Source organism: Pyricularia pennisetigena, chromosome 2, assembly GCF_004337985.1.
Source record: "Pyricularia pennisetigena strain Br36 chromosome 2, whole genome shotgun sequence".
Lineage (NCBI taxonomy): Eukaryota > Fungi > Ascomycota > Sordariomycetes > Magnaporthales > Pyriculariaceae > Pyricularia > Pyricularia pennisetigena.
The window spans coordinates 3,476,056-3,500,429 of NC_043741.1; the positions used below are offsets into that span (position 1 = coordinate 3,476,056).

General features: G+C 52.8%; 8 protein-coding genes across 8 annotated transcripts; 4 read left to right on the forward strand and 4 right to left on the reverse strand.

Moving 5' to 3' along the window:
- Positions 1–1,055: 1,055 nt before the first annotated feature.
- On the reverse strand, positions 1,056–3,287 carry PpBr36_00962 (uncharacterized protein; the record flags this gene model as incomplete). The annotated part of the gene is made up of 1 exon (XM_029888151.1): positions 1,056–3,287. The coding sequence occupies one exon, from the start codon at positions 3,285–3,287 to the stop codon at positions 1,056–1,058; it is 2,232 nt and encodes a 743-aa protein (XP_029752486.1).
- Positions 3,288–4,710: 1,423 nt separating this feature from the next.
- On the reverse strand, positions 4,711–8,016 carry PpBr36_00963 (uncharacterized protein; the record flags this gene model as incomplete). The annotated part of the gene is made up of 6 exons (XM_029888152.1): positions 4,711–5,750; positions 5,837–7,120; positions 7,195–7,285; positions 7,394–7,675; positions 7,735–7,824; positions 7,888–8,016. 6 exons carry the CDS (start codon positions 8,014–8,016, stop codon positions 4,711–4,713), a joined length of 2,916 nt encoding a protein of 971 aa, XP_029752485.1.
- An 829-nt stretch (positions 8,017–8,845) lies between these two features.
- PpBr36_00964 (uncharacterized protein) lies at positions 8,846–9,369 on the forward strand (the record flags this gene model as incomplete). Its single annotated transcript, XM_029888153.1, has 3 exons — positions 8,846–8,986; positions 9,060–9,153; positions 9,266–9,369. The coding sequence occupies 3 exons, from the start codon at positions 8,846–8,848 to the stop codon at positions 9,367–9,369; spliced, it is 339 nt and encodes a 112-aa protein (XP_029752488.1).
- A 113-nt stretch (positions 9,370–9,482) lies between these two features.
- Positions 9,483–10,772, reverse strand: PpBr36_00965 (uncharacterized protein; the record flags this gene model as incomplete). Its single annotated transcript, XM_029888154.1, has 3 exons — positions 9,483–10,132; positions 10,241–10,441; positions 10,736–10,772. The coding sequence occupies 3 exons, from the start codon at positions 10,770–10,772 to the stop codon at positions 9,483–9,485; spliced, it is 888 nt and encodes a 295-aa protein (XP_029752487.1).
- An 884-nt stretch (positions 10,773–11,656) lies between these two features.
- Positions 11,657–14,908, forward strand: PpBr36_00966 (uncharacterized protein; the record flags this gene model as incomplete). The annotated part of the gene is made up of 2 exons (XM_029888155.1): positions 11,657–13,932; positions 14,005–14,908. 2 exons carry the CDS (start codon positions 11,657–11,659, stop codon positions 14,906–14,908), a joined length of 3,180 nt encoding a protein of 1,059 aa, XP_029752490.1.
- Positions 14,909–15,429: 521 nt separating this feature from the next.
- PpBr36_00967 (uncharacterized protein) lies at positions 15,430–17,183 on the reverse strand (the record flags this gene model as incomplete). The annotated part of the gene is made up of 3 exons (XM_029888156.1): positions 15,430–15,879; positions 15,971–16,704; positions 16,787–17,183. 3 exons carry the CDS (start codon positions 17,181–17,183, stop codon positions 15,430–15,432), a joined length of 1,581 nt encoding a protein of 526 aa, XP_029752489.1.
- Positions 17,184–18,691: 1,508 nt separating this feature from the next.
- Positions 18,692–19,651, forward strand: PpBr36_00968 (uncharacterized protein; the record flags this gene model as incomplete). The annotated part of the gene is made up of 3 exons (XM_029888157.1): positions 18,692–18,931; positions 19,014–19,391; positions 19,520–19,651. The coding sequence occupies 3 exons, from the start codon at positions 18,692–18,694 to the stop codon at positions 19,649–19,651; spliced, it is 750 nt and encodes a 249-aa protein (XP_029752304.1).
- A 2,470-nt stretch (positions 19,652–22,121) lies between these two features.
- PpBr36_00969 (uncharacterized protein) lies at positions 22,122–23,871 on the forward strand (the record flags this gene model as incomplete). Its single annotated transcript, XM_029888158.1, has 3 exons — positions 22,122–22,133; positions 22,190–22,949; positions 23,021–23,871. The coding sequence occupies 3 exons, from the start codon at positions 22,122–22,124 to the stop codon at positions 23,869–23,871; spliced, it is 1,623 nt and encodes a 540-aa protein (XP_029752303.1).
- Between the last annotated feature and the right edge of the window lie 503 nt (positions 23,872–24,374).

A 24,374-nucleotide genomic window follows, 5' to 3' on the forward strand; every position in this document is an offset into this window, starting at 1 on the left:
AGTAGAAGTAAACGGTGCGAGAGAATGCCGTTATTCTATACAACCAAGGACAAAAAGAAAGAAGTCAAGAAAAAAAAACTTAAATTGAAGATTCACGGGCTGTTATATATTTATATATTTTGGAACTCCGTAAGTACCACCATGCTGTTTTCCCGAAAGGCAGTATTTGCAGCATTCTACTCGATGAAACAGCCCTGTACACCGCGTCCTTTGGACTCCGTCTATCGTCTCAAGTTTGATTTTTTTTCCCAGCTACAAGACTTTGTAATCTTCCTAAAAAAAGGTGTACTCTGAATTATGTTATAATCCGTGTGCTAGGGGATATGTATATATACTTCAAAGCGCTCAGTCATACCACCGGCTGAAACACGCACCGAGATCTATGTCCTAGCTCTGCTCGCCCGTACGCGTTACTACTAGCAGCAGGATACGACTGAGTCAGAGACCGCCAAGCCCGTCCCACGCAGGTTACCATCACTTCTTGGCTCCGGGTAACGTCGTAGATAGGCTCTCGAGGAGGAAAGCCATCAGGCATTTGGAACGACCACCGTTTTGAATGCCAAGACAAACATATTGTGTCACGTCACAGGCTCCTGTCAGGCTGCAAATCGCACGAGTCTATCCGCGAAAACGTCACCAAGAGAGGGCATGGGAAGGCCCGCGCATGTACACTTGGACTGTGCCTTGGACCTGTAGGAGGCATGGCGATACCATTACAACGGGGCCATGGAGGCTTCAAACCCCCATTGGCATCAAGACGGCCATTCCAGTTTGGCGAGGCGCGGAAGTGAACTGGGAAGAGTATGAGCTCGGGTCCGAGGATTACTGGGGAGACATAAAGCAAGGGGTCGAGCCAGGCCATGCCTGGGCTCAATGATTTCGCTGCAGCCGAAATTCAGGGGTGGCTGGATATTGCGTGCGCGTCTTCTAATTGAGAACCACATAACCGGCATGGTATGTTTGCTGGCAGCTAATAATTTTTTTAACAACCTTTTATTTACCCTTTTGCGGAGCTTGAACCTATAGCTTGTGATAGAGCTTGTGGCTCCCGGCATCTACTCCCCGACAGCTCTGCTCCGCGGGCCCCAGTTCTCCGGGTGTACCGGGTACCTGGTAAGCTTCTCCTTGTTCCTCTCACGACCAAGCTTTTCGTCAAACACAACCTCGAACTTGCTCGCTTGGCCATCCTCATTCTTCTTCTCCTGCTGCTGCTGCTCTCCCTCGACACCTTCCATCTTCTCGCCGGCATCTTTGGTCACCTGAGCCGATGACGGCGCTCCATGCATAATGTGCCACCCCGGCGAACCCTCTTTCAAACTGCCTTCGTGAATTGGCGCCTTCTGACGCACCCACTCGCGCATCACGTCCCAGACCACCGACCACGGCGCGTCCGTCTTGACACTGCCGGGCTTGCAGTGGCTGCGCGTCACTCGGTACCCGAGGCCCTTTAGCGCACCCCTGATGGCGTCCTCGTTGGGCGTCTGGCAGTGCAGCACCTTGGCCACCATGGACGGGCTCCAGAAGAATGGGTAGGGCTCAACCTCTGCCAGCCTCTCCTCTTTGCTGAGCTTTGGTGCCGTGGCGGGGCTGCCGGCTGCCTGGTTTTTGCTCTCCTCGCTCTTGTCACCGTTTGTCTGCTCATCTTGCTGGCCCTTGTTGGCCGCGGCGACCTCTTGCTCGTGTCGGGCATGCTTCTTGGGAATGGCTTCCCTGTCCTCCGGTCTGGGATCCATGATCTCCTCCAGCGCCGTAGTCAGCATTCCCTTGATGCGATCGGTTGTGCCGTAAACTTCGGTTGATGCATTCGGCAGGTCGTCGAGGATCGATTGTATAAACTCGGGCGAGTGTAGCCTCCCGGCATACATGGGTCCAGCGAGGTGCGTCTTGGTGCCACAGTGTTCGCACACTTTGTCTGCCGTGGGACCCAGGGCGAAGCCGTGCTTGTAAAATATGCCGCCGCCCTTCTTGTTGGGCATCGGCCTGTTCCTCAAGAGCAGCTGGGTTTCCCAAGCACCACATCCAACATCGCAATTGTAGACAACCATGGTCTTGCCCGCCTGGAACTTGACGGCGGCCGGGGACTTGGTCACGCGCACAAACACGCGCGCGTAGTAGTCTATGGAGAGCGACAGCAGAGGCTCGATCGCCAGACCATAACGGGCGGCTGATGAAGCGAGACCATGGAGGATAAGACGTAGGCCGGCCTCGTGGCAATGGAACCCCTTCATTGGTATGCCGCCGTATAGCGCGTATGCCTTTTCAGGGTAGCCATTCGAGGCCCACACGCCCGGATCCGTGCAGGTGACGCACAGAAGGCCGCCATCGTCCCGGACTGCCTGCAGCGCGGAGTCGAAAAAAGTGGCCGCGGTGCCGTAAGGATCAAGATCAATCACGTCGTACTTGCCACCTAGGTTGTTCAGTTGTTCTTGAGGGCTTTGTCGCCGGTGTTTGTTGCCCGAAGGCGCGAGCATGCTCCGGGTCAGTTCGTCGGCATGGACACTATACATGTATCCTTGAGCGTTGCCATGGTTCACGCGGATGCTGTCTTCCAACTTATTATGCTTCACATTGACCTTGATAGAATCGACTGCAGCCGCGAGCAGATCATTCGATGTCACCAAGGTCGGAAAGGGAAGCTCGTGGGCGTAGCGCAATGCCCTGAGCCCAGTCGCCGAGAGCGCATCAAGGATCTTCAAACGAGGCGTCTTATCGCTTGGCAGCTTCGCTGGTGTCTCCGCAGTCTTTCCCTCGGCCTGATCAGCAGGTGCTGCAGTCTCCATCTCTGCCTCCTGTTCAGCGACAGGTGCCTCTGCCTTGTCCGTCGCCGCAGTAGGATGCGCATCTGCGGCCTCTGCCGGCGCAGCAGACTCATGTTCTGCCGTTTTGGCAATTTTCTGCGGCCTCTCCCCGTCCTCTCGGTGCTCCCTCTTCTCCTGCCTCTTCCTCTTCTTGTCGGCAAACATCTCCATGCGCCGCTGCGCAAGCTTCAGCCGCTTCTCCATAACGACCTTTCCATATGCCTTGATCGCCAGCACGCTCAAGTCGCGATTGAACTGCTGTATCGGGTTGTAAAAGACCGTCTGCGGCGCACCCTCACCCGAGGTCGCCGCCCGGTCAGGGTTTTTGCTGTTGCTATCGCCGGCCTCATCGCCCCCTGCCTCGGGCACCAAGATGTACGCGAGTCCTTCCCTGATGGTTGTGTATCGCTTTCCGCCGTGTTCTATGGTCTGTCCCTGGGCTGGCTCGGCCGAGAGCCCAGCTGCTACCGCCGTCGGCGTGGTAGTCATTGGTCTGCAGACTATAGCGGGTTTGGGAATTGAGACAAGGTGAGTGGAGGGGCAGATCGGCGGGCGGCGCAGATGGTGCAGCGGTCGAAATGTTTGTGACTTGAGAATCGAGACTTTTACATGCTCTGCTAGCTTGCTGCTGAAGCCTTTGTGAGATATCCGTAGCATCAAAGTCTGGGCAGGCAAGGTGCAGACTATCAAGCTGCCGAGAGCTTGTTTTAGTGGAGAGAGGTCTAATGATGAGGGAGTGTTTGCTCAATAATTATTATTTTTCATCGGATTGGGGGTTCAAAGCGAAGGTGGGCAAAAAAAAAAAAAAAGTTCACAGCTCCGTCTCAATTGGACGATCATGACGCGGGCGCGTCAGACAAACTTAGCTTCCGTCGCAATGAGGTAACATGGGTCGCATCGCGGGGGCATTGCTTAAATGGACCATCACTTACATAATGGAGTTGAATGAGATACTTGGATGTGTTATTCAACCTGAGGAGTTTGAAATCGTTCCACAGATACTCAGTCTGCTGCCTACCTAAGTAATTGATCAACTATTCTGTCTACCATGGCATTTTGCAGACTGTGTGGTAACCTCAACAGCACTGGTGCCGGTACCTGGTTAATTCCACCACCACATAATATTCTGCGTCCAAAGCATCCCTCTCTACATAAGTAAAACCTCGGTTCCGAAAATGGGCCGCGTCCAACCTGTTCGATCCTAAGTCGAAAAATGCTTTATTATTCAGGCCAAGTCTTTTATTCCTAGCTCTTTTCAAGGTTGAGTAGTATTCCCCAGTAAAGCTTCAATGGGCTCCGCTACTCTCCCTAGCCTCTCGTCCAAGAACAATTGTAACTTCCAGTTCCGCCTCGTAGCGATGTTGATAACACCCACAAGTTGATGCGTGCTGGAGGCCCGTTAACGTTCCCGATGCCAGTTTCTAACTGCCCGCCACCTCAGGTACAGTATGAAAAGGAAGTTTCACCTCTCCACTTGCCAGACCTAGCGTCCTGTCTCGATGTATCTGCCCTCAGTCACCCCGCATAGCGACTCGAAATACTGACAACCCCATCATTTATCCGTACCAGCAACTTCTATATTTTCCACCTCTTTAGTAACTACCAAGATTCGCTCGCATCAACTACTCGGAGCATACGCTCTTCCGCTGCGCTGGTTGCTCCCGTCTAACTTCCCTCCCAAGTGAATGCGGCACGCGTATATTTCTTTTGATGCTTCTCATCCTTTGATGATCTCTGCCTCATTAAATGATCCTCATCCTCTCTTCGTAACTCATCCCTGTTCGAGCCATTTCGTTTTGGAGCTTGCCTCAAGCCAACCTGGTCGCTGGATATCTGCTGCTGACGTTGCGAAGCTCATGCTTAAAATAGACTGGAAGGGCCACAGTCTAGTAAGATACCAGTGGCGGAACCCTTACCCACTGAAGCTGAATACCTCGTCTACCTCGCCCAGCCCATCGCGTTGCTGTATGTTTCGTCGTCGATATTGGACCGTGAAATCTTGCAGCAGCGCACGAACTTGCCTCATTTGCGACTGGTCCTCACCACTGAGTTTCTCTTGAATCTTGGACATCATACGTGTGGCTTCAGCAGGGCTAACAGAACCGGCAGGCAAGGTGCTGATAGCCCGTTCCACCCACGCTGTTGTTTGCGTGGGCAGCTCCTGGAACATCGCAAGTAGCACGCCGCTTCCGTCAGCAAAGCAGTCGCGGGGGAAAGTGTGCAACATGCCGTTGAGCACCCGCACAACAAGCTTTTCTCCGAGTGTTTCCAGTTGGTTGCGAACGATATGCTTCAGATGCTGTGAAGGCTCGCCAGGTGGTATGCTAGAGACTGCCGGATTGTCACCTCCATATGTAAGCAGATCCCGCAGGAAGTGCAGCGTCGCAGAGAGCGGCTCTCGCTGTTGCAGTGTCAACGACGTGAGCGCCGCTTCGAAAATTGCTGGAAAGAGCTCCGACGGGATCAGGCGCTGATGATGATAGAGGAGAGCATCTGTTAGGAGGCGGAAGAAGTCCTCAAGAACATCTGGTGCCTCGGCGGGCGAAAGCCCGTTCATGACTTGGAGCACATTCCTTGCCTGTGTGTCGAAGAAGCTGTATATCCAGTCCATGACAACATCCGACACGTGTTCACGGTCCTCGGAGAACTCGCGGAGAATGGCGCCAGTCACCCACAGGAAGCAACCCTGTCTGGACCTCGTGAAGCCCTCCACCAGCCTTGCAGCCAGCCCTTCCTGCAGGATTGGAAGCATTGAAGTTCTGAAAGAGATGACCATGAAACGCCAGCACCGACAGACCCTCTCGCATATCGGCACAAAATCGAGAGAGTTCTCCAGTATTGTCGAGAAAATGCTAAACTTCTCCTGCCAGTACTTGACTGCAGGGTTCTCCTGGCCGTCTGCCGTGTACGGCTTGACGATTTGGACAAACAGCGTGATGAGCTGAAGGTGATCTGCAGCATTTGATGATGGTTAATCAGAAATGTTTGCACAGAAAATCCGAAGCCAAGTCGCCGCCATAACAATAATTGTCACATACCTGCAACTGCCAACTTTCCCTCCTGAGTAGTGGCGTTCTGGGCCTTGGCCATTAGTCGGGCCATGAGAGGGTCACAATAAAGCTTAAGCAGATTGTAAATGTCCTCCGTCTTTTGGGCCGCCACTACGTTGGCCACACCTTCTGTGATCTCCTCCTGGCTAAGCTCAGGAAGCTTGTCAAGAATTTGGTCGTAAAATGCCTGAAGCTGGAGGACTTGGTCACTCAGCAGGTCCTTGCAATCTGTGCAGAAAAACTTGATCGCCTGAGCAGCAGCCCGAATGATCTCCTTGGAATCGGTCGAGAACGACGTGACGATGTAGTTGAACTGCGGCTCCAGGAATTCCTTGTGTGCTGCTGTCCACTCGGTGTATCTAGAGAACACCATGATTGCTGCAAAACGGAGCTTCTCGTGAGCGGGAATTTGGAAGAGCAGTGACATAAGCTCTGGAAGGACATCGGTTTCGCTCTCGGGGACCATTCCACCCATGGCACGCATGGCGAAGAGCGGCGCCTCCAGTTCCTGCCAATGCGGCACGTTTGTCCCGTTGACTGTGCTGCCATAGTTGCTGCTCCACAACTTGATCGCGTCCAGAACCTTGGTCAGGCACACCTTGACACCCAAAACCTCGCAAGAGTCTTTCAGGGTATCACCCATGCGATGGCGAAACTCGCGGAACTTTTCTTCAACTTCGCGGTCGCCATCGAAAAGGTCCAGTTCGTTGCCGGTTTCCGACTGAGGGAACTGCAGGTGCTTGAGAAGGACGTCGACGAGTGCAGAGTAAACTGGTCGAAGGTGATTCAGGGCCGCTGTGTACCTCTCCAGGGTGATGTACTGCTTGAGTTCATACCAAAAGTTGAAGGTATACTCAATCACGTCTCTTTCTTTGTCCCTAGCGCAACACTCGAGAAGGATCTGGACGAGCGGCATGAAAATTTGGGGCTCGCGGGCAATTGCAATAACCCACGCATCGCCAGCATCGGCAAACAGCTTCGTCAGAGCCTTGTAAGACTCCGTATCTTCGTTTGAGACTGCTTTCTCGATCAGGGGCTGGAGTGCCGTGAGTTTCGGAAGCAAGATCTGTATCGTCTCGGCATTGTCGTCAATATCGCGGGTTTCCCTGCATATAGTGCTGAGGCATTCTGCGGCGGGTTCCGTAGATTGCTCATTATGGACGGCCTTGAGTACAACATCGAGAAGTGGAGTCTTCACGACGACGTTGACAGGAACCTCTTTGAGCCAAGATGTAATACACTCCATCAATTGAGGATTTTTCTCCGCCTCCGCTATAATGGAACGTTAGGGCCAAGGATACTTCAAGCCTCACGCGGCAACAATGCAAAAATCAAGGGTGGCGTACCTGATGACGTCGCATAGTCGATGAGCATCTGAACAACGCGCTGAGCGTTGTTGCCTAGTAGCTCGGTTGTCCTCTGAGCCAACTCCTCTTCCTGTTGATATTTGTATTAGACATCCGTCTGCGCAAAGATCGGACGAGGGCGATGCGCCGCGTCGGGGCCGAAGTGTGAAAGGTCGGTATTTTCTCGCGTTCCACGTACAGACAGGGTGATTTTGCGGCCTTCGGTGACCTCCTCGGGCAGCACTTTGAGAAAGTCCAAGACACAGGCGTGGCTCTGCGGGTCGTTCCCTAGGGCCATACCAACGTCCTGTAAAACATCCTTCCATTCCTTCATGTGAATCGCCAAAATTGCCAAACAGACGCATAGTTGGACCCTGACGGGCTTGGGGCCGGGCGCAAATTTTTTAAGGAGTAACAGAATCTGGCCCCTCAAAGCTGGGAGGTCGCCCTCGGCAACCTGTGTAGAGAGATCGTAGGTGATCTGAGTTGTTGTTAGAGTCAATGATCAAACGCCTCTTGAGTTCCGAGCGGCAAACCTACCTTTCCCTTAAGAGTGATGGCAGCAAAGTTCAGGGCTTCGGCATCGGTGCTGGACTGGAGGATGCCGATGGTAACGTTCCAAGCATCCATCTGCATGGCGAAAATAATACTGTCAGTTGCTGCCTGCTAGAAGGGTGGTAATCGCAAACGAACCGATTTCTGAAACTTGTCCAGATATTCCATCGCCACCTTCTTCTTCTCCCGGTCAGGGCTGCGCATTGTCAACATCGCCTGGAGGATGTTGTCCGGCGTGAAGACATCCTGAGCGCCGGGAGTAGCCATTGTAGTGAGCGCAGTGCGGGAGACTCCCGCTTGTTGAAAACCAGGACCGTTTGGTATGGAGGCGTATGTTGACTGGCGGCTTCGCAGTTAGTGGTGGGGTTTGGATTAAGGCGGCCAAGCGGATGTCGCGATTCCGTCTAGCGGGTGGGATCGAGAGAAAACGGTTTTAAAGGATAGCACGACAGCCTGCGACACTGCGAAAAACGGGTAGCTGGTGTGCTCTCCGTGGATAAGGAATTAATGATAGAGAGCGTGGTAAGTGAAGTAAGTGCACTTGTATGGCGTACGGAATCGAACAAAGAAATTGATATTACTCCCAAAAAGTGGACTTGCGTCACAACGTCAAACCAGCCCAGGCTGCTAGGCATGGATATGGAGAACACGCCGCCAGACAGCAACCCGCGAACGGACGGCAAGGGACAGTCCCGCACCACATGTGCCAATTGTGGCATGCTGCCAGTGGCTTGACGCGGGGCTCAATTTTTGGTGGGGTGATTGGCCAGTTGGGCCACTCAGAACGAAGCATCAAAGAATTGACAAACGCGCCGTGCACTGACCATCAGGTAGAATCCCAGCAAGCAGGCGTGCACTGCACCGCACCGCACCGCCAAAGCAGCTTTGTTCGTCCGATTGATAGTCGGTATTAATATTTTGCTCCTCTTTGCGCCGTCCGACTTGCGCCCTCGGAAAGCGACACCTACGTCACCGTAGCTACCGCCAAGCAATCCATACCACACGACATCGACAGTCGCTGCGCTCAACGCTCAGCAGTGACTGCGCAAAAGCATAACGAGGCGCCCAGGCCAAAGAACTCCTGAGCTATACCACAATGACTGGTCGGGGAGGCGGCGGCGGCCGCAAGATTCTTCTGCCACCCATCAACTGCATTTTCAAGCTGCTCCAGTCGCACGCCACTGTTTCAATTTGGCTATACGAGCAGCTGGGAATAAGAATTGAGGGCAAGATCAGGGTAAGTTGCCCAAATCTCGGGCCTGTTTACCGACGGGAGACGCTGACCAACTTTCATGGCTACTTGACATTAGGGATTCGACGAGTTCATGAACCTTGTTATCGACGACGCGGTTGAAGTGAAACAAATTACCAAGGACAACCCAGAGGAGAAGAGGAGGCCATTGGGTAAGAACGGCGCGTGTTGTGTTATCGGAATTTTTCGGACGAGGTTGTCAATACTAACGTTTGCAATAGGCCAAATCCTCCTAAAGGGTGACAATGTTTCCCTGATCCAAAGCTTACAATAGAGGCGGCTGCGAACGGCAGACCGAGGAAAGCAGAACGGAGGGTCAGGGTCCCAACGGGGCCAGTACGGCTGCTGGCCTTGGGATGGCGCATTAAGATTGGGGGCGGATGACAGGACTGCACCGGTCTGCACCGGCAGAGCCTGCTTAGACAAATGGATTAAAATGGGATCGGAAAAGACTGGCTATGACTATTTTTGATATTTGGCGTTATCGGTCCTGTTGGTCTAACTTGGAAGACTTTATATCGCCATTACCTAGGATGAGGCCGTCAAGGCGGCGGTCCAGAGGTCCCATCGGCACAGCCATATCGGGTTGCGATGCCAGGAACTGCTCGGTGAGCCCCAGGCCAACCAGTAAAATGGAACTTGACTCTCGATCCCCTGGTCCTGTGATTTTAGAGGCATAGCGTTGCACAAAAAAATCGTAAAAGCCTTTGCCGTGACCGCAGCGGCGCACCAGGCCGCTGGCGGGATCAATGTCAAAAGCTACGCCGGGCATCAGCATGAGATCCAGGGTTGCCCGCTCCGAGTGATGGGCGTCAGGTCCGCCTAGGATTCTCTGCCGCTCGTGCACAGTCGAAGGGTCGACACTTGGGATGCCCCACTTGTCCGGCTTTAGAGACTCGTAGTCGCTCAAGTCCTTCAGCCGGACCATATCCATTACCCGTGATGGCGTATCGGGCGTGTCAAGCGGCGACTTGTGAAGATAGGGAATGTAGACGTCCTTGCCCGTGCTCAGAGCATGCCGTACAATAGCATCAGTCTGGACCTCGCCCGACGGCATAGAGAGGAAGACACTAATGCGCTTGGCGTTCATGTACGGAGCCCAAGTTAGGAGACTGCCCATGATGGCTCTGCCTGGCACGAGTTGTATTTTAGCCCCCTGCAAATACTCAACCGACAATGGACTGAAAAGGCAGGTGAAGTCATGTGGGATGTGGGCCGAGGCATGGGTTTAAGTCATACTTTGCGCCAGGGCATTATCGCGGTTTACTGCTGCCAGCCGCTTCTTCATCAACGACCGCAGCTGCTGTTTGGCGGCGGCAAGAGACATGTCGGCGTCTGCGTCCAATGTCATCTCCAGGCGGACGCCTCTATCGCCAAGAAAGGTAGGTATGTGGATAGGTTTCCCAATCCAGGATCTTTGCTCTCGGCAGTCAACTCGTCCTCGAGGGATTTTTTTTTTTAGGATCGACGGGATTTTCTTTTCTATGTTGCGGACTCGGAGGTGGGCCGCTAGGTTGTTTGCTAAACACAAGCTTTGATAAGTGTGGTGACACTGTGCCGCCGTCATTTCTCCTCACTGTTCCCATACAGGTGGGCCCTGGCCAACTGACACCCGTTTTTGAATTGATTTTTCGAGACGATTAATCAAATTAATCTTATCAGATCAAGCGGACGCCTGCCCAGCTGGCCCTGGGCCTGGTATCTTGGTCCGTGTAACACACGTGCCAGTCAAACCTTCTGGCGGCGGGAAACTAGAAAGCTCGGCCTGCATTGGCCGTGCGTCGGCGGTCGCGGGATTCTGCAGTGCCGCTAATCCCGCAGGTAATGCAGTAACGTGCTGTGCCTGTGCAGCGCGCCGTCAGGCCCCCCAACAATGAGACCCAAAGTAAAAAGTAACGTCCTTCACACATCACCTGGCCTGGCGTGCAGTAGTCTTCAGGCTTTTTGGCGGAAATAACCTTGGATGACAGGATCACTCGACATTTACCCAGCGCACCCCAGTCCTGAAGTAGTAAGACAGTCAGACTCGCCCAGTCATTCTATAGCACCCAACGCGCAAATTCACCAATCGCATGCCATCACAAGCCCAGTCACCCCCACCCGATCATTCCATCAAATCGAAACATCAATATCGCCTAAGTTCATAAATCCTGGATTAGGTAGGTCAACATACGTGTCACAGAGCAAAGTGGACCTAAGCCTTGCTGGCTTGCTGGATACGTGGAAAACGCCCAGCACAGTGTCAGCACTAAGTAATTACTGACAGGTCAAAAGTCGACCAGCGACGTAGCGGCTTTTTTGCATCCCCTGCCCCTGTGTGTGATTCACTCGCGGGTCATGAAGAGGGTCCCGTTTCTCTGCCCGCATTCGATGAGACAGTGCTCTTGCGGACCCCGCCCACTCCCGTTCTCCCTACAGAGACGGTTTTTGCGTCACTCTTACCGGACAAGGGCACCACTGTGCTGCAACCCTTGGCCCAAGGCAACCAGGTTTGTGTGCATAAACACCCCCTCGCTGATTGTCCCTTCCTTTGGTCCAGGCTGCCTCGCCTCCAAAGTATGCCACGTAGTTTTGAGCGCTGACCCGCCGGATGGCTCAGGGAGAGCGGTCTCCTTTCGTCACGATCGATCTCAAACAAGGCACTAGGCTGTACCTATGCAGCTGATCCAGCACGCATCCGATTCAGCCGCCGAGCCAGAAGACCCCGTTGAGACCCAGGACAACCAACAATCCTTCCCCCTTCGCGACCTAGCGCCTAACAGTTGTCGCCCCACGCGCGCCGAGCTCAACCCATCTACTGCTCTTCGCGCCAACGCGGCATCCACATCTATCCGAGAGCCCCTCTTCGACACCACTGCCGATGGGCACAGTGCCCTCGCCTCATTACCCCAGCAGCAGCCCTCCCTGTCGCCATCCTTTGACACTCGGCAGGCTCTCTGTGCCCCCTCAGCCGGCAGGCAGCCCAGCTCTTCTTCATCCTCCTTCATCGCCTCACATGTCAACGCTGCTGCGTCCCGGCAGGAGAAGAACGACGTTCTGGCCCAAACGGACGCTGACAACCGATCCACGACGGGTCTCGACGACGAAGCTACAGCCAACCCGATGAGGAAAGCTACCCCTGCTCTCCGCGACTCGGATGAGTTTCGGAGCGCGCCATCGTATGGTGCTGTGTCCCTCGACAACGTGAAGCCTCCCAGAGCAAATGGGCACTTCTCGACGGCAACAACAATAGACGTAGATGAGCTTGGGCGGGTAGACTCACAGACCTCGAGCCGGCGCCGCAAGTCTGAGGATGCCAAGGTCAAGAGCAGGCGCTCGGGAGAAGAGCTGGGGGCATCATCTGTTCTTGGCGGCCTAGAGGGTCGCTTTGGCGTCACGGAGGGCGGTGCCCTCGACGATCCCAAACATGGCGACGACAGCAGCAGCTATAGTGGTATCTCTCCCGAAGGACCAGAAGCCATTGAGGATGAGAACAACCCTCCAGACAACTCGCCATATCCGCAAGTCAGAGCCTCGGTTTCTCCTGTCGACAATACTACACTATCCATCAACACGCCTCGCATGTGGGCATTATCTGTTCTTTTCTCGATTCTCGGATCATCCACAAACCTGTTCTTTTCTTTGAGATACCCCAGCGTGTCGATCACGCCCGTTATAGCGCTACTTCTTGTTCACCCCCTTGGGTTAGCCTGGGATTTCCTACTCAAGCGCAAAGGTGACCCGGATGAGGAGTTTGTCGAAGGTGTGCAAGTTGCTGTCCAATGGGATGAGGCTCGTAACAGGAGCAAAATCCAGCGCCTGCGACTATGGCTAGCACAAGGTCGTTGGAACGAAAAAGAGCACAGCTGTGTCTATGTTAGCAGCAATGTCTCTTTCGGTTTCGCCTTTGCAACCGATGTCATTGTGGAGCAGACGCAGTTCTACAAGCAGGACGCTAGCATCACCTACCAGCTTCTCCTTACACTTTCCACGCAAATCCTCGGCTACACATTCGCCGGCTTGACCAGGCGTTTTCTGGTACGCCCGAGCGGCATGATTTGGCCGTCTACGTTGATGTCAGCTGCCATGTTCACGACACTGCACAAGGAGGAGAATAAGCCAGCAAACGGCTGGAAAATCAGCCGATGGAACTTCTTCTATGTTGTGTTTATTTGTGCCTTCCTTTTCTACTTCCTGCCGGGCTTGTTGTTTCCCGCCCTGAGCTACTTCAACGTTATCACATGGTTTGCGCCTAAGAATGTCGTCGTGGCGAACCTCTTCGGCGTCGTGTCTGGTCTAGGTCTCTTCCCCCTCACTTTTGACTGGGCCCAAGTTGCATATATCGGCTCGCCTCTGCTCACTCCATTCTGGGCCGCCATGAACGTTGTCGGTGGCCTGGTCATTGTCATGTGGATCTTGGCGCCGTTAGCTTACTACAGCAACTGGATGTACTCATCGTACATGCCTATCCTTTCTGCTTCAGTCTATGACAACACTGGCAAAATTTACGACGTCAGCAAGATCCTGACCAAGGATTTCGTCTTCGATTCCGAGGCATACAAGAATTACAGTCGGGTATTTCTGCCAATTACCTATGTGCTTAGCTATGGAGTACAGTTTGCAGGGCTAGCTGCCTTGTTGACGCACACGGCATGCTGGCACGGCCGTGACATCTGGACGCAATGGACCAAGTCTTTGCAAGAGGCACGCGAGGAAGGCAAGGTCGCAGCCTACCAGCCAGTTGCGACCTTGAGCGATGATGATGGACAAATGAATGCGAACGGTGCGCAGGCCAGGCGCGAGGCTTCGACAAGTTCTGCATTCTTTGAGGACATTATGAGTCGCGAGGATGTCCACAACAGGCTTATGAAGCGGTACAAGGATGCACCAATGCATTGGTACTTGATGACATTTGTTTCGATGACGGCTATCGGCATATTTGTTGTCGAGTAGTGAGTGTTCTGTCCCTAGAAACCCTTGCTCAGATCTCATTGGGATGGTGTGTTTAACTCTATCTTCTGTAGCTACCCGATTCATCTGCCCTGGTATGGTCTCCTGCTGGCCTTAGGAATCTGCAGCATTCTATTCATCCCCATTGGGATTGTCATGGCGGTTACCAACCAACATACCAGCATCTATCTGATCTGCCAGCTCGTCTGTGGAGCCGTATTTCCAGGCCGGCCAGTGGCAAACATGGTGTTCGTCACCTATGGTTACATTTCATCCTCACAAGGCATCAAATTTGCGGCGGATCTGAAGCTCGGTCACTACATGAAGATCCCGCCTCGGATCCTCTTCATGGTGCAGATGGTGGCAACGGTCGTGTCATCCCTGACGCAGATAGCCGTCCTCAACTGGATGTTCCGCAACATCCCAGGTATCTGTACGCCCGAGGCCATCAACGGGTTCACGTGTCCAATCGCCCGGGTGCACTTCAATGGCTCCATCTTGTGGGGCGTGGTAGGACCGTCCGAATTCTTTGGTCGTGGTGCGACGTACAGACCACTGGTCTGGTGCTTCCTCGTCGGAGCGATAGCACCCATACCGCTGTGGTACATCAGCAAGGGCAAGAAGGATAGCATTATCCGCAAGATCAACTTGCCGGTCCTTTTTGGCTCATTGAGTTGGATTCCGCCCGCGACAGGCCTGAACTTTTCCGTGTGGGCACTCGTGTGCTACTTGTTCAACTCTCTGCTCAAGAATCGCGCCACGGCTTGGTGGGCCAAGTATAGCATGACGCTCAGCGCGGCGCTCGACTCGGCGCTCGCGTCAGGAATCGTCGTCGTTTTCTTCACCTTCATATACTCTGGGGTTATGGACGGGTTCAGCTGGTGGGGTACAGAGGTGTACAAGCAGGGATGCGATTGGCAAGCCTGTGCATACAACACCGTGCCTGAAGGTGGCCGCTTCGGGCCCGATACTTGGTGATATATATCGTGATCTTTTGGGTTGGGACAACAAAGAGTCTGACGAAAGGACCTTGCCCCCATGCTGGGCAGTAGGTCAGAATCTAGGTAGGGGTTCATGAAGAAGGGTTTGGGTTTCCGACATTGCAACAGCATGTTTTGCGAAGAAAGTTATGGTTGAATTTTGGCCCTTGGATGTAGCAGACTCGCAACAGTAAGAAGAACTTGTTCAAACAAGCATTTGCATATACACATACAGATAGATTTCAAGTGTTTTGAGGGTTATACTCAACAAATACAACGGATGAGTACAGCACTCGTACCTATTTTTTTTTTTTTTTTTTTTTTCATTACCAATGGTTTTGCTGTCCACTTGAGTTATTCCTTCTGATTTAAACGACATTTTACGTCAAGCGTCGCCTAGACAATATCTATATGGAGATAAGTCAGCGGGAGGGTTAGGATCAGGACAACCTGGCCGTGCACAATGCATTGCTACAAGATTAAACTAAATCCTGCATATATCGCAGGTGGCCATCAGTCTCAAGGTTCCCGGCTATGCTCCTCAATCCACTCTCCCAGCCACCTCCCCATTATCTCAAGCTCCTGGGCCACAACCAGGCTCTCCGAGGGCGTGTCGTCCACGATCAGGTCAGGCACGTGGATGCCGCCAGGGATCACAAACACGGGGGCCTTGTCGGTGGACCGGCGCGGGCCGCCCGGTCGAAACTTGGAGGTTACGGTGGCGCTGTTCCAGGGGTCGTCGCCGCCGTTGCAAAAGATGACGCGCTCAAAGTCGGCGTCCCAGCCGGCCGTCCACGCGTTCAGCATCGACTCGGTGAAGCCCCTCACCGAACCGCTGTTGAAGCCGCCCGTCGTAGGGAACATGAGGGCGCACTGCCGCGAGAAGTGCTCCGGGCGCATGTGCGATGACACGATATTGGTGCCGTCCGATTTTGGCGGGCCGACCTGCCACCAGCCGAAAGGGTTGTGCTGTCCATATCTTCCCCATGTTAGGATTTCTGGAGGGAGATTTCAAGGTTTCGATGGGAGGGAAAAGATTGCGGGCGGGCTAGCAACTTACGCATAGCATCCAGTCCCACTGTCTCCTGCCCGAGAGGTCCGTCGGTGTGTTGAATCCCCGCGCATTGCTGTGCGAGTCGCAGTTGAACTGCCGGCAAACCTCTCCTCGTGTGTCGTTCACGAACCTCGCATACAACGGCAGCGCCTTCTCCAGGCCAAGCCCCTTGTCGCTGGCCAGGTCGACGTTCACGATCCTCCCGTCGTCTGACTGCATATAGTCGCAAAAGGCAAAGACGGCACTGTGATCCCCCTGCCACTTCCAGATGGGCGTGGTGATCTGCTCGGCAAAATCGTCGTGGCGGAGGTGCTCGAGCCCAAACATGCGCTTTAGCAGCCGCGCGGCCGTCGAGTTGCCCGAGTCGAGCACGCGGTCGACGTGGGCCACGACGGCGCGGACGTCGGCGCTGCAGTTGCGCGGAAGGGCCGCCTCGATGGGCGCAAAGTAGGTGTGGAAGTCGTGCACGGCCTCGATGACGGCAGACGTGGCGTGGTATGCCCAAAACACGCCAGGGCTGAGCTTTTGCGTCCAAGCCGCGAGGGCGCCGGAGTACGAGCCGCCGATCAGTACCCAGGGTGCCTTGTCCGCGTTGGCACCGCCGTTGCCAGACTTGTCGAAGCTCAGCTGCACCGTCTTGGCGAAGTGCGTCATGTCCATGATGCTTTGGGGCACGTCCAGGTACTGGAGAGTTTCGGCCGTCAGGATGTCGACGGGGATGCTCTTGCCCCAGTAGCGGTCTATTGGCGGTGCAGAGAAACGGACAAGGTTAGCGGCTAAAGGGCCATGATGTTGTCTGGTCATTGCAGACCGGGCACCCACGTTCTATTACTATGACAGCCCCCTGAAAGGTATCGGCGTATAGCCCAGGAAGTGTACGATTGTCGAGATATCCAACATAGCCGTCTGCAGAATCCTCGCCAGGGTTAAAGAGGAAAACAGGCGAGCCAGGACCGGCCCAGCTCGAGGCATCCCAGAAATACCGCTGCTTGAAGGTACCCTTGGAGGGGTTATGATGATCAAGGAGCTGATCGAACGTGCCACTGCCGACCAGCTCCAGGTGAGGATGCACTACCGCCTTGATTCCACTCCCCATCTTTGCAAAACCGCCACGGTTTGTAAGGTGATGTCTTGGTTCCAGCCATGCTGCGGATGAAGTTGGCACCGGGCCAAGGAGCAGATGGGCTGTTGCAAGCAATATTGTTGTAAGCGGCCTCATGTTGGCACAGTAATGCCCAAGAACCGAAGATGGGAGATTAAACAACTGTAGTCAAGTGGAATTCTTGATCAATCTTGGAAGTAAGGGGCCAGCCCAAGAAACAAAACAAGGAACAGATGATAGAGAGAGAAGTTGCACGATGTTAACCAATCATCGCGTGAGTGAAATGGGTGTAGAACGAGAAACGGACTTCAAGTCAGTGATAATGTGGGAAATGGAGCATGAAAAACCGTGGTGTTGCCGATACTGTCTTTTTTGTTCAACTTCCAATACCATTTTTGTCACTTTGGCTTCGCTAAAAGCCAGCCATGTCCCACGCAAGAACAGAGGGCGTTGTGGAAGCATTTTGGGGAGGTTGAACAAAGGGAAGTGCACAATAGGAGGACAATAGACACAATAGACACAATAGGAGTGGACCTCCAGCTGCAGTCTACAGTAGTATAGATCGTTCTCGTCCCATTCAGCCCCCATTGAGGCTCTCCGGAGCAGCATGGAACCCGACCTGCAGAAGCGAGAACATAACAAAACAGGAAAGATCTGTTCCGGTAGTCTGGGGGAATTTCTGGCCTACTATGAACGTTCAAAACGTCCCTTTGGCGGTCAAAGTTTGAGGCCGTCTGTCTGAGGTCTTTCCTTTGTGCTCTCGCTTAATTAGCCGCCAGCGCTATTTGAGAGAGACTGTGGGAGGGTCAAGAGACAGGGTGCAAGTTCCACGTGAGCTACGATTTTCCAACCCCTGCCGCCCAGAGGCCCGCAATTTGTGGTACCAACGCCCTTCTGCACGCCCTTCGTTTCTGGCAAGGGTTTTTCAGCTTCCTTCCTCAAGCGCTCGGCAGAATATGGAACCGGAAAGGACGCAAGCAGGTGCGCCATATTTCCATCACCACCGTCTCTGTGATACGGCAGCAAATGATTTATTCGTCGGTGGTACAGAAGCTCCGGAGGATCTTTGGGAAGCAAAACATCTGGCCAGCTAGCGGTTGATACGCTAGGGAATATTTCTAGCCGCGGTCAGTCGAACGGAAATGTTTCTTCCATCTCGGCGAAAGGGCGCGTAGTAAATCTCATCTTGCTATCTATTTCTTTTGTCCCCTCGTAGAGACACTTTTGTTCGTGGCACCTGATCATCATGCATTGATTTTCACTCAATTCTAGTGGCTTTATATGGCACACCTTGAGTCTAGCTGGAGCGAATCGAAGAATGATCAAGTGGCAACGCTTCCAGGTTCAAAAAAACTTCCGAACCTGCAAGGCAAGGAAGAAAGGCTTTGGCGGCTCCGAGGGTGGGTGGATACACTATTACATCCCGGGGCACCTCCCATATTTGTCTTGATAAATACTTCAGAATTGTCTTTCGGCCGCAGGACCCATAATGGTCCAAGTCTAGTGTAGACTACTGTCCGTTATATAAACGCCCGCCCGTTGCGTCTTCCTAGCATCAGAAGCATCACCAACAACAACCAACCTTGGCCGCCTCACTCATCCCTGTCGCACCCCATATACCAGAAATGTCCCCCGCAGAGCACCTTCCGCCCAAGGCCTACTTAGTCCCATGCGACTTCACCTCCGCCGCACATACGGGACTGCTTTATAACCAGCGAGTGACCTGCGGCTGGGCAGAGGGGGGCATCGAGACGTGGAAAACCCTCTCTGCCCAGGGAAATTTGGTCATGTACTGGCTTGTACTAGACGACGGCCTACCCGAGAAAGATGACCTGATCAAAACCCACTGTGAGCGATACCCGAATGTGAGTAAACATAGCCCTTGGATCATGCCTCCGTGTATAGTTGCGAAGGCTCATTTGCTTCTAACACGGGACGGACCCAAAGCAAGCAACTCCAGTTCAGGACACAGCCGCTCAGATATGGGGTCAACAGCGCAAGCCCTCCAACGCCAGCTTCATTCCCATTGGCCACATCGGCCTCGGTAGGCTTCAGCCTGAAAGTGAGTACGTGCTCACGATGAAGCAAGTCCAACCGCCTCCAGGCCCAACCGACGTCATAACCTGGATCGGTCCCTTGTACATATCTTGGGCCATGCAGAGGCTAGGAATCGGCAATCTTGCCATGACCGAAACTGAGCGACTGGCGGCTTCGCCGCCCGTCAACGGGACCATCGTCGCCCTGGATGCAATTGCGCCCGATCACGCGCTGGCCCCGGCGCTGCTGAGGACCTATTACACCCATTTGGGAATCCCCCTACCAGTTGTGAGTTTTTGAGAAGGAGAAAAAAAAAAGTCTCACCTTCCCAAAATTAAAACACGTTCTGGGATATATATCCACGGGTTTCTCCTGAAATGGCAACATACTGACTCTTGGGTTCGGCGGGGGCGCAGAGATCGAACCATGACTGGTATCTCAGTAAGGGTTACAGGCCGTACCACCGCAAAACTGCCTATCCTTGGACCGACACTGTAACTGGCGAGGTCAACATGTTGGATACTGTATATATGCAGAAAAGGCTTTGAGAGGTCTGCACCGGGTGTAATACAGAGCCTAGTCTAGTTATACATCTAGTTGGCAGTTTCAACAACAAATTCCGGGCTCATCTGCTGTTCCAATTACAGGGGGGCTTGTTAATAGTTGAATCGAGCTAGCCGGTTAAACAAGCACTCAGTTCCATCGTCCCGACCATTTCAAGCCAGCCCGTATATATTGTTGTTCGAAATGGTCAGTCTCATGTAAAAAGACAATCAATCCACAACGTCAACATTTTGAGACAGTCATTGATAGGCAGGAAAGAGGAGACCAGCAAAGGTTCCTAGATAGATAGAGTAGCCTGGTGACAATGTATGCAGGAAAAGGAGCCCAAGTACACACATGAAGATTAAACGTTGAATGGGTACTGTCTAATTAAAATGACTCCTGTGCGATGAATCAACTAAACATATCCCTGAATCACTCTAGGGCTTAACTGCTCTTGCTCGGGGATGTTCATTTTGTTTGCACACAAAAACCGAGGTTCGAGCGGAATGCAACAGATCGTGGACCCCAGATCAAGTCCATGTGTATCCATAGCCTTGCCACTTGGTCGACACAAGGCACATTAGCCGCAGCAGAAGCGAAGAAAAGACCTAAGGGCTTTGGGGTAATCCGGGTTCGGGAAGAACTGCTCGGGGTCGTGGTGCGGCGACGCTATATACCATCCCTTAATCTTCTTCCAAGGTATGGGATTTTTGGCTGCCATATCCTTCGCTGAATAGTCAATGGGATCATTGATTGTCGTACCGCGAGCTATTGCTGTTTGTTGCATATAGTCGTAGAGCCGATCCATGACTTTGTTATCTCTCTTGTCGATACCATAAACGTAATACGTGCTACCTGGATGTTGTTCTTTATAATATCGGACAAGTTTGCTAGTGGAAAAGTGCAGCCTAATCTCTATGTCTCCCCTTGGGTCGGAGGAAACAGCCTTAGGGGTTAAGCCACCATGGATATTCAGATCATCTGGACGAAGATCAGTACCAAGTCCGAAGATCCAAGACGAATCGGTTGCCGTAACGTTATTTAAGAATGAAAAGGCCAAAAGAGAGCCAAAGACGAAAGGGTCTCTAAGCATCTCAAAAAGATTCAGCTGCTAAGAAATGATAAAGCGGTGCGATGAATGCTGAATTTGCAAATGTGTGGTGATTAAGAAAACAAGAATACATGTTATTAGTGAAGAGAATTTCAGTTTGTTTATCAAGTTTCCAACTATTTCTGATTTAGCATATTTTTTCCAACCGAATGACAAAGGTAGAGCAAGTCCTAATGTTGTAAATTCGGAATCTTCGGCTTTTTGTCCATTTGTTAATTTCATTATATATTACTATTATTATGTTCCCTTCATTATATCCCCTTCATTATGCCTATCCTTTCCAGTTACTCCGCGAAATACACCGGCATCGCCGACACCAGGTGCTTTGAGGTCGAAAATAATAAATAAAATTCAATGCAATATGTGAAATGATGCCTGTGCAACTTGCCAAGGCGTTGATTAACCTGCTCGTGGCAAAGACGCGACGGCATTTGCGCTTTGCTTACGTTCACCCCCCGAATCGTCATGTCGTCTGGAGATGGGAAGAACTGCACGATGTGGGGGCAAAATGTGCGTACCTCTCTAGACTACTGTAGGTGTAGTAAATAGGTAAGTACTACCGATGACAAGCTTTCAGACGCCAGATTTACAAAGAAGAATTGTGGCAACCCCCTGTGCCTTGGCAGACTCAGATTCGTTTCGTGGCGCCGACTACGCATGCGCAAGGTAGTTATGAACCGCAGTCTAAAAGCAGCTTTGTTATTCTCTCCCGTCACTCAAACCGACTATCATCTCATCTCACAGGGCCCCTTACATTGTGGTTTCAATTTTCAATTGGCCTGCCGGTGGGTTGTTCTTGTTTGCCTGGGGGTGGGTGGCGCGGGGAATTCCCCCGAACCACTTGACAAAACCAATGACGTCGCTGCTGCTTCGTCCAGAACCAGAGGCCTCACGCCTTTCGCTCCACATAACGGCCGTCTTTAAGCGCCCGGGGGCCGCCAGCTTCGCGACCAAAATATGCTGTTGGCAGTACGAGTTATGTCTTTTGTCCTATATTTGGCATACAAATCCATAATATTTTAAATTTGACCGGGTCTCAGTGGATGGGTTGCTTCTTTGTCTGCCCTTCTCGTACTGCACAAGTCTAGGATCGCTTTGATCGCTTTGACCGATCAAACTTGCGACATTCTTGAGCCCCTCCCCTCTTTCTTTTTATCCCCCCTCTCAATTTGGCGCACGACCGGGAGGTCCCCCTACTACTCACATCACTACCACCTGTGCAACGCTCCACCAAACCTTGGTTTACTCAGACCAGGTATAGGCGCAGGCAGGCAGACAACCAAACACCACGAGTCGAGTGACCAGCGCTAGCAGCAAGCACCAAACAGATCATCTTGACCTAGCTTTGGCTGTAGATCATAATGGCGTCAAACGTAAGTGCAGCCATCGACATGTTGTGCCAGCAATCTAGTTACATCATGCCTGCCAGCAAACTCATATACTTACGTTACTGGCACCATCCCAGGAGCCAAAGCTACTGTACGCCATAGATGGCATCTCGGCGTACCACATCACAAATGGGAGCGAGGAGACCCTCACGCCTGCCGGGCCACAGACCCTTTCCCTCCTTATGGTTCCGACCTCGTCCCCGTTCGCCGATCGTTCCGTTGATCCCAAGTCCGGCAAATCTGAAGAGGACTTTTACCTGCACCTCCACCTACCACCTGAGCTGGACCTCCCCCTGCCTGCGACTACTCAGATATATCACCAACCTCCCCGAAGCTACCTCATTCCACGCTGGGATCTTGGGCGTGACAGCGGTGCCTTTACCCGCATAGAGTTTCCCGAGCTCGGGAGCCGGGAGCACATACAGGAGGATGTAGACACGTTCGAGACAATATTGGCACAATGCACAGCCTTCCTGGAGAGGGCGCCACCGCCCAAGCTGGGCGTATCTTCTTCTTCCAAGGGTGAAAAGTCTGGCTTTGGTAATGAGAAGGCAGGCCCCAGGTCTATGGAAACCGGTGTGGCAGGGCCCTCTTCCAAGTCCAAGGCTACCCTTTCTCAGGACCCGCCCCCATACAACCCGAACGACTTCCAGCCAGGGGAGGCATACGCACGCGGCAGCCATAGCAAGCAGCAAACGGGCCAGATTGTCCTTATTGATGAGGAGGATGGCAGTGTCATAGGAGAGCTGGGGGAGGGAATGACAGTCATTGAGCATCAGGCTCTGAAGCCGGGCTCCAAAGGTGAGAAACACTTGCCGAGCTTTTCATGNNGGATTCATGCTAACAGGAGTGTTATTTTGCCATTGCGGTAGAGCCCGTCGAGATCACACTTCCAACCGATTCAACCCAGAACATATCTGTTGCCCCGGCTTCCAAGGAGTCTGTCGAGATGCTCATGCATCCTGCTTACCAAAAATCCTTCCTGGTATCCAATGCATCCATGGCTTCCCGGTTCATCGTCGGCACCTCAGACAAGGTATCAAGTCTGCTGCAGTCGGGAGCGACTGCCATCACCGCCAAGAGCAAGCCGGCCGGTAAGCCCATGACATTCAAGCCAGCGACCCACGACCGAATCCGGCGCATCAATACTTTCACGGGAGGAGCAGTTGGCCTCTCCGCCAAGACGGTAGGGCAAATCGGCAAGGTCGCACAAAACGTGGGTGCAACCCTCGCGCGCAAGGGACACAAGGGTGGCGGTAAGGGCTTTGACAAGGACGGTAACCCCATCGATGGCTACAAGCCTGGCTTGTTGAACAAGAGCTTGATGGCATTCTCGACCGTGGCCGATGGCATCGAGCAGGCGGGCAAGACGCTGCTGACGTCGACCTCGAATGCCGCCACGACCGTGGTAGAACACAAGTGGGGTCCCGAGGCCGGCGAGGTGTCGCGTAACCTTGGCTCCGGTGTCAAGAACGTAGGTCTGGTCTACATCGATGTCACCGGAGTGTCGAGGCGTGCCCTTGTGAAGAACGTGGCCAAGGGCATGATCGTGGGTAAAGCACCAAATGGAAGTGACGTTGTGGTAGGTGCTGGAGATGGCGGTGTGGTCCCAGTGCCACCCGAGAAGAGACTCAAGGAGGGCGAGGGGAAAGGTAGCTCTAGTTCGGCAAGCTCAATCAAGGGCTATTCGGATGATAAGAAGGGGGCTATTGAGTACAAGTGAGCGAGCTCAGCGAGCTCATTCGACTCATCATGGCGGAAAATAGCCCAGGTTTAGGCTTTTTTTTCACTCGTCGCGCGTTGTCATGGCTTTGTGCAATTTGGGAATATGGACCAGCATTCTGGCAGCGATGGAATATGTTATTTATGATGGGATTCTGGATCTGATGATTTGTAGGTATTACAGAATTTGATATCAGAGATGCAGTAATTAATGAGCAAGATGAACGCTGGTGGCGTTGAATCATTAATTTGCTGTACGCTTTTACTATGCAAACACATACAAAACAAATAATCCTGGTTGCGTGTGATGATTAGCATGAGATTCCTATTGGCAAGTACGATACAATGATGTTACATCTTATGGTCGCTGGAACAGGCTTTCCAGCCCCTTCGGTGGGTTACCTTCCGCGAGGTACCGTGAACATAACATATTTGCGGTTATCCGCCCATACAAAAAAAAAAAAAAAGATGCATGCGACAGTTGTTTTCCCATCATCATCGTAG